This window comes from Juglans regia, chromosome 15, assembly GCF_001411555.2.
Source record: "Juglans regia cultivar Chandler chromosome 15, Walnut 2.0, whole genome shotgun sequence".
NCBI lineage: Eukaryota > Viridiplantae > Streptophyta > Magnoliopsida > Fagales > Juglandaceae > Juglans > Juglans regia.
In genome coordinates, this window is record NC_049915.1 from 8,176,414 (window position 1) to 8,184,209 (window position 7,796).

The window sequence follows — 7,796 nt, forward strand, 5'->3', positions numbered from 1 at the left end:
TGCGAATCTTGCATCTAAGGAGAAAAATCTTCTACTGTTGGCACCTCATTAGTTGAAGACAAGATGGATATTTTGTTGTGATCCAAATTAAAACTGCAAGGTTGTACCAGTGGTTCAACAGTGAACACATTAACTTTTGTTGGTGAAAACATTAATGGGTTTTGATCATTGTAGCAGAACAGTGTTTGGGAGGCGACTGGCGTTGTGTTCTTCGAATGATCATCCGATTTGTGGAGGCTTGATGGAGAAGGGAGGAATTGCCGTAATTCGGGTTTTTTTGTTGCGATTTTCTCTAGGTAATCAGTAGGAAGTGAATTCCGCCCACCCAGTGTGATTTCATATTGTTTGAGGAAAATCTTGAACATTATCGAGAACACTACTAAATTCAGCTATGATCCAAGGACCGTAAGAAAGTCTTGTTGGAGGTGTACTTAGAAAACCACAAAAGATTTGAGAATGACCAAGTCTTCCACACGCATATCAGAAGTCAGATAATTTTTCATATTTAAATGCAACCCACACTTCATGGTTTCCAATTCTTGGCATTTTGAACCCTTGCAGGAAAAGCTTTGTAATGTCTAGTTCCACTTTAACTCTAATATATTTTCAGAATGCTATTCCATAGAGAGGATCCTCTTCCACTTTAATCAGTGTTCCAAGTGCTTTCCCAATTTCAATAGCACTGTCAAGAGTAATATGGTCTAGAGGTAAACCATGGATTTGCACATTGAAAATAACATGATTTAAACTGATTTCATGGAGTGTTGCACCCAGGGGCCAAGGTTTCAGAATAAGCAAATGTCCTTTAAAATTCCAAGGGACTTGATTAAGGACTCTAAACTTATCTTGAATAGATCTAAAGGTGAATATAAAAGTGTTTATATACATATCCTCAATGATAAAATTTTTTATGAAATTCCAAGAGGCCTTAATACTAGAAAGGATTGCATATTTGATTGCATATTTGTTCAAAGGTCTATATGCAACTAACCTTGTGACGCCCCGACCCCCTTGTACGGCAACGCGGAGATCGTGACGTCGGGACGATGACAACATGGGTCATGTATCCCAACGATAAGTGCCAAGTGTGTACAACATGCAACAGTGCACAACAAAAGTCACAGCGGTTAATATAAATAAGTCAACTAAGTACCATAAATTTAAATACAAATATCCAAAACAAATTACTTTTAAAATAGTTATACAGTCATCCAAAATAAATATATTACAAGTTCCAAATACAGATACGAGTGATCCCAAATCACTCCTCGGGCGGAGCCAAATCCTCAGGCTCACTCTCAGCCTCATCTGCATTGAAATCTGTATTACCATAAAACGGTACCGCAGGTAAGTATAAACCAAACAACTCACGAGATAAAAATGCATTAATGTAACCAAATAGATCCCAAAACCTCATTTTTTCCGAAAATGATTATTTTCCAACACACGCTAAAAATCTCATTTTAGCCATAAATATAATCCGACATTTTTTTTTTTCAGAAAATGATTCACACAAAAACCAACCATTTATCGGACACTGTAGGCGGTTATTGCAGGCGGGACTATACCACCATCTCTGCTTACCATCATCCTTACCACATGCACCGTAGGCGGGAATCACAGGAGGGACTCTACGACCATCCCTGCTTACCACCATCTCTACCGCGTGCACCGTAGGCGGGAATCACAAGCGGGACTCTACTACCATCCCTGCTTACCACCATCCCTACCGCGTGCACCCTAGGCGGGAATCGCAGGCGGGACTCTACCACCATCCATGTTTATCACCATTCCTACAGTCTCTTTTCATTTTTCTCAAGCCAGTCAATCCAAACATTTCAAACATACTCAAAATCATTTCTCACACAAAAATTCAGTTTTCAATAAACACATGAACATGAATGCAATTACACGAAAACCTAGTTTTCTTTACAAATATGATCATGCTTGCAAATATGCAATGTACATGAACAACACAATTCCCAACCAACAATGTGAACACAATCCAATCACACAAACAACTTCATTCTTCAATCCGTCCAACCCTCGTACTCCTCAGACTCAGTCCGGCATAACCAATCAGTTCACAGTAAAATAAGTTAGTGCAAAAATACATTTAAATCACGAAAGTTCTTTGAAAAAATACTTACAGTGCTATTTTATAATTTTCGAAGGATCATGGAACTGCAAGAGGTGGCAATGCAGGAACAAAACAGTGCCAAATGCACTATGGCCGTAGGTCTCAAAAACCCACATTTGAACGGGTACAAACGAAGACCCGAGATTGATAGGGAATGGCTTAGGAATGTCGGTGAAGCTAGTGGTGGTGGTGGTTGGCTGTGGGTGGCGGCGTGGGTTGCGGTTGAAGACTAAAAAGCCTAAAACGGAAATGGAGTTGGATGTACTTCACCGGTGACAGATCGGAGCTAAGAATCGGTGCATTGGGTTTGATAAGATGTCGAGAATGAAGTGGTGAAGAAATGGTGGCCAGAGGTGGCGCGATGGCGGCGCTGGAGTGAAGAGAAGGCCGCGGCTTGGTGTTGCGCGTTGGGGCTAACGGCGGCGCGAGAGGAGTTGAGATTGCATGGAGGGTGGTGGTCGCCGACCGGTGGGGAAGCGAATGGGCTAGGCGGTGTCGGTGTCGGTGTCGATCACGACGGTGCGAGGCAGTGGCTGGGTGGAGGAGAAGAAACGCACGAGGAGGGAGAGGAAGGCGACGTCGCTCGCAGGAGAGAAGAGAGAGAGGGGAGAAAAGAAAATGAGGAGAAAAATAAAAAGATGAAGAAAAGAAAAAGAAAAAGGGAAGGAAAGAAATGAAGTGCAATCCTCACATCTTGGGTCACAAAAATGATCAAACGGAAACGATTTCAAAACAGCAAGTAAAATAAAATAACTCAAACGTAGTGATTAAAATGAAAATAAAAATATATAAACCCAACAATAAACTTATTTAGAATAAAGAGAAATTTAAATGCATAACAATAATTAATTATAAGAAAGCACTTCAAAATAATTTTCACAAAATTAAAAATCATAAAATAAACCAACTAAGAAAAATGCGACAACTTTAAAACAAGAGAATAAATTTTTGAATAAATAAAAATAATCCTTCAGTAAAAATACACTGAAATACGGGATGTTACAAACCTTCCTATCAGGATTTTATCTGAGTTGGCTTTTGCTATTTCTGGGCAGGATGTAGATTCAGATCATTTCATGACAGAGCTTCCGTTTGTAAAATAAGTGATTCCATGTCCATCAGATTCCGATAGAGGTTGAATAATCAGATGGTTGAAGGATGGATGAGAGGAATGGAACGTGGATCAAAGTGTGTGAGATTAGGAACTGTTTTTATGAACTAAGAAAAGAAAAGTAAAGTTAAGCAACAATAAGTGAAGAATATTTTTCCACCTCCTAGATAGAGAAGCTCTGGCTTCTCTCTAGCCAGTTTTAAAAAATCCCTTAAAAAATATGCAGGCATCGTACTTGACTGGTACTCCTTTGTTGAATACTCAATTCCTAACACGTACCTTTTCCTTTTGCGGGAAAAATCGGAATCGAGTTATCCTCAAACCAATTTACTTTTCAATGTTAATTATCACCCTCTTTTGAATGCTGAGGTGCCGCCTAACGTGTCAAAAATGATATATTTTTTATTATATTGTTCATATTTTAAGGTGGAATTCATTGCAAGTAATCTAGGGAAAATATCAAAGTTCAGGATAATGCTAAACTAAGGTGTAGCCACTACTTGATATGGATTAACTTGACCGTAAACAATCAATTAAAGTGGGGCAAGTGTTCGACCTAATGCATAATTAGACACCTGTTTGGCCTGTATGGTTCTAGCTTTTTTGCTCAACTACAATTCTTCTCAAGCCCCAACTACAAGTGTCCTCCCTGCACTAGCTTACTGTGGCCAAATTAAAGCTTATGAGACCATTTCTATGCCAAAGCAAGAGGGTATATCGTATTCATGAAATTTTCAATTTTCCCATTGATTTATGACATCAAGTACTGTAGTCCAATTTTAACATTTAACATTATCCAAGGAAGCATGCAGAAGTTGGGTCAAAGTTGAAACACATTCTTTTGGGGTTAGGTCCAATCCAATGACGCGATTGAATCTTGAAAATTCAGAGGAATCAGGACTATATATACCCCTATTCCTATCTAAGAATGGATCAGAATCTCAACTTACCACTTTTAAGCAAGCTGCTGCCTCTTGAAAGAAACCCGGTCCTCCCCCTTCTGATCTCTGTCCCTCGATTTCCCTTATCCCAAATGGAAGCAAAAAATATTGTACCCCTACAGCCACCCACTTATGGAAATGTAATCACCGTTCTCAGCATTGATGGCGGAGGAATAAGAGGGCTTATCCCAGGAACCATCCTTGATTTCTTAGAATCCGAGTTTCAGGTTCGATATATCCTTCATTGCATTTTTATTCACTTTTCAAGCATGCACGCTGTATATATATATAAGCAGAATGTTTCAGCATGCATGCATGTAATCTTCTATCATTTACACTGAATTGTTTGTGCATGGTGCAGAAGCTGGACGGGGAAGATGCAAGAATCGCAGATTATTTTGATGTGATTGCAGGAACAAGCACAGGCGGCCTTGTGACAGCCATGATAACTGCTCCAAATGAAAAGAACAGACCTGTCTTTGCTGCTAAGGATATCAAGGACTTCTACTTGAACCATTGCCCTAAAATATTCCCACAAAACAAGTAAATTTAGAACTCATTTGAGATGAAACTGTCCTTTTCATGAGGACAAAGCTTTCCGATTTGATTATTAGCCTGATTCCATTCATTTTAATTACTAAAACGAGTTATCATGTACTTATTCCAAAATTGCAGTTTCCCTCTATTTCCACTTACTGCAAAGATCTTCAAAGCCCTTTCCGGACCCAAATACGATGGGAAGTATCTGCATAACCTTGTTAGGGAAAAACTGGGAAGTACAAGAATGCATCAGACTTTGACTAATGTTGTCATCCCAACATTTGATCTCAAGCGACTGCAGCCAACCGTCTTCTCTAGCTATCAGGTTGAATATCATCTTCTCTTCAAATAGAATCTTCAAGACAGACTTGATCTCGCTTTTCTTATCCTCTCAATTAGGAAGTGATTGCAAATGATGGAATACTAAGATTCACTTTGGTTTCCTTCTTTTATGCACCAGGTAGATAAAAACCCAAGCTTAGATGCATTACTCTCAGATGTATGCATCGCAACCTCAGCTGCACCAACTTATCTTCCACCTTATTACTTCGAAAACAAAGACCCAGAAGGGAACGTCAGAGAATTCAACCTTACAGATGGTGGGGTTGCTGCTAATAATCCGGTATCTTTCAAGCTGTTTCGGATCCTACCCGATGCCAACAATAGTAATTTTAGCATGTTCTTTTTTTTTTTTTTTTTTCCCTGTGAAAAATATAATGCAAAGTACTGGTGTTAACCTGCTAAATTGGTGTCTTTTCCAGTCTTTACTTGCCATTGGTGAAGTGACAAAGGAGATCCTTAGCGGAAGTCCCGACTTCTTCCCTATAAAGCCGATGGACTATGGCCGGTTTTTGGTCATATCATTAGGAACTGGCTCGCAAAAAGACGAAGAGAAATACAAGGCTCATGATGCAGCCAAGTGGGGCATTCTAGATTGGTTAACCAGAGGTGGTTCCACCCCAATAATTGACGTATTTTCTCAAGCAAGTGCAGATATGGTTGACGTCCATCTCTCTGAGGTTTTCCAAGCCCTTCATTCTGAGGAAAGCTATCTGCGGATTCAGGTATATCATGTTTTTTCAAATCCATATGTCCATGACGAGTAGGTATGCTTTTATGTACTCATCTAACTTGGACATGTTTAATATTTGAATCAAAATAATGCAGGACGATACACTGAGTGGGGTAGTATCTTCTGTGGACGTTGCCACAACGAAGAACTTGGATGATCTTGTCAAAGTTGGAGATGAATTGCTGAAAAAACAAGTCTCTAGGGTGAATCTGGATACTGGCCTCTTTGAACCTTCAAATAGCGAAACAAACGCAGAGGCTCTCATAAGGTATATTACATGAGATGAAAGTGATTTGTACAGCCTAGAGAGCGTGCAAGTCTTCTTTAAAAAAATAGGTCATAATTGAACGGTGTGATCCACGAAAAAAAAAGATTTTTTAATGGTAAATTCTACTTTTTTTTTTTTAATAGTCCCTTTGGTAACACAATTGTTCTCAAGTATTCTCGGATATTTTTAGATATTTCATTTTCAAACATCAAAACAAAAAACACTTTTCAATTTTACATTTTCAAATTTTTTATTTAATCATTATAACTTTCTCAAACTCCGAAACAAAACACAAAAAGCAATACTATTTTTTCAAATTTTCAAACAAAAATCACATTAGAAAATTATACTCAAATAGTTTTTAATTTTATAATATTTTGATTCAATTTTCTCTCTCATTTTTCAAAACCCAATAAAACAATATCTTAACTCAAATTAACTATATTACTACTATTAACAGATATATTGAGATAGTCTAAATATCCAAATAGGCCTGAGAGTGCGCAAAATTTATAGACTCTAAAACTGTATTTAGCTAACATTACTCTTTTATATCTATTAAACTTTTTTTTGTTAATTGGAGTTTCTTTTTGACAATAAGATATATAATAATGGAAAGCATAAAATACGTCTTTGCTGCAGGTTTGCAAAACTTCTTTCCCAAGAGAGGCATCTTCGCCATGCTAGGTCTCCCGTTGGAAAAGTGAAAAGTCATGATCATCACAAATGATGATGTTACTTTTTACTAGGGTTTTGGCTTTCCTGTTCCTCTCGTTTCTGGCCTCCCAAACAAACTTTCAGAGTGTCAACGCGCGTGCATGCTTACCAAACCAGCAGTGGATGGCTCTTTGATCACCTACCTAGCTAGCTAGCTAGCTTATAATAAACGCTAGCGCTAACAACAGCTAGCTACAACATATACATACATACATACATATATATATATATATGTATGTATACCTTACAGTACTAGAAACATCTTTTATGTATTAAGCACCCACGATAGCTTAGAATATATTTTCAGATGTTTTTAATATTAATATTAATGTTCCTTAATTTGGGTTTAATCCTTGTTTTTTTTCTTATTCTCTCAATAATTATTGGTTCTGTTTGTCTTGAATGTTTCTGAAAGTTTTAGCTTTAATTTCTTGGTTTATGTATTCCAGTACTTGTCCGATTGGATCAAATGGATGGTTCTTATTTCCTTTAGTTGGCCTCTTGTTTGGTTGCTAAGAAAGGAAGAAAGAAATTGTAATAAAATAAACTTATATTTATGTATCTAAAATTGTATGATTAATATATAGGCCAAAGAACGCGCCTAGATACAAATCTGTCTATAATGCTAATTGATCCACAATAATTAGAATAATTAACCTAAATATATATTATTGTAAAGATCAGCAATAAATATTACCATAACATGCAAATTTCTATAATAAATATGAAGATGATTGGCTCCGTTATGACCAAAATAATGTATTCGTTGCTGCGTGGGAAGGATGCCACATTAGCAAAACAAAACTTGGCTATTATATATAAAAGATAAAAACTAATCTACGTACAGTTACTTTTGTGTATACTCCTAGAGCACTTCACTAATGTGATTGACTGCGCTACTTTTTTTAATATAAAATAATTATTTTGATCAATCATATCAGTAGAGTGCATGTATAAAAAATACGCAAAAATAACTGTTTATAGTAAAACTCATATAAAAGTAGATC

At 37.2% G+C, this 7,796-nt stretch overlaps 1 protein-coding gene across 1 annotated transcript; it reads left to right on the plus strand.

Moving 5' to 3' along the window:
- Nucleotides 1-4,194: 4,194 nt before the first annotated feature.
- Nucleotides 4,195-7,139, plus strand: LOC108991612 (patatin-like protein 2). The gene is made up of 7 exons (XM_035685985.1): nt 4,195-4,419; nt 4,554-4,735; nt 4,868-5,057; nt 5,193-5,354; nt 5,494-5,796; nt 5,900-6,072; nt 6,715-7,139. Exons 1-7 carry the CDS (start codon nt 4,285-4,287, stop codon nt 6,800-6,802), a joined length of 1,233 nt encoding a protein of 410 aa, XP_035541878.1. The 5' UTR covers nt 4,195-4,284; the 3' UTR covers nt 6,803-7,139.
- The last annotated feature ends 657 nt before the right edge of the window (nt 7,140-7,796 follow it).

Coding starts and splice junctions, on each gene's coding strand:
- LOC108991612 (XM_035685985.1), top strand. CDS start 4,285: ATGGAAGCAAAAAATATTGTACCCCTACAGCCACCCACTTATGGAAAT. Junction 4,420..4,553: donor TCTTAGAATCCGAGTTTCAG/GTTCGATATATC, acceptor TGCATGGTGCAG/AAGCTGGACGGGGAAGATGC. Junction 5,797..5,899: donor AAAGCTATCTGCGGATTCAG/GTATATCATGTT, acceptor AAAATAATGCAG/GACGATACACTGAGTGGGGT.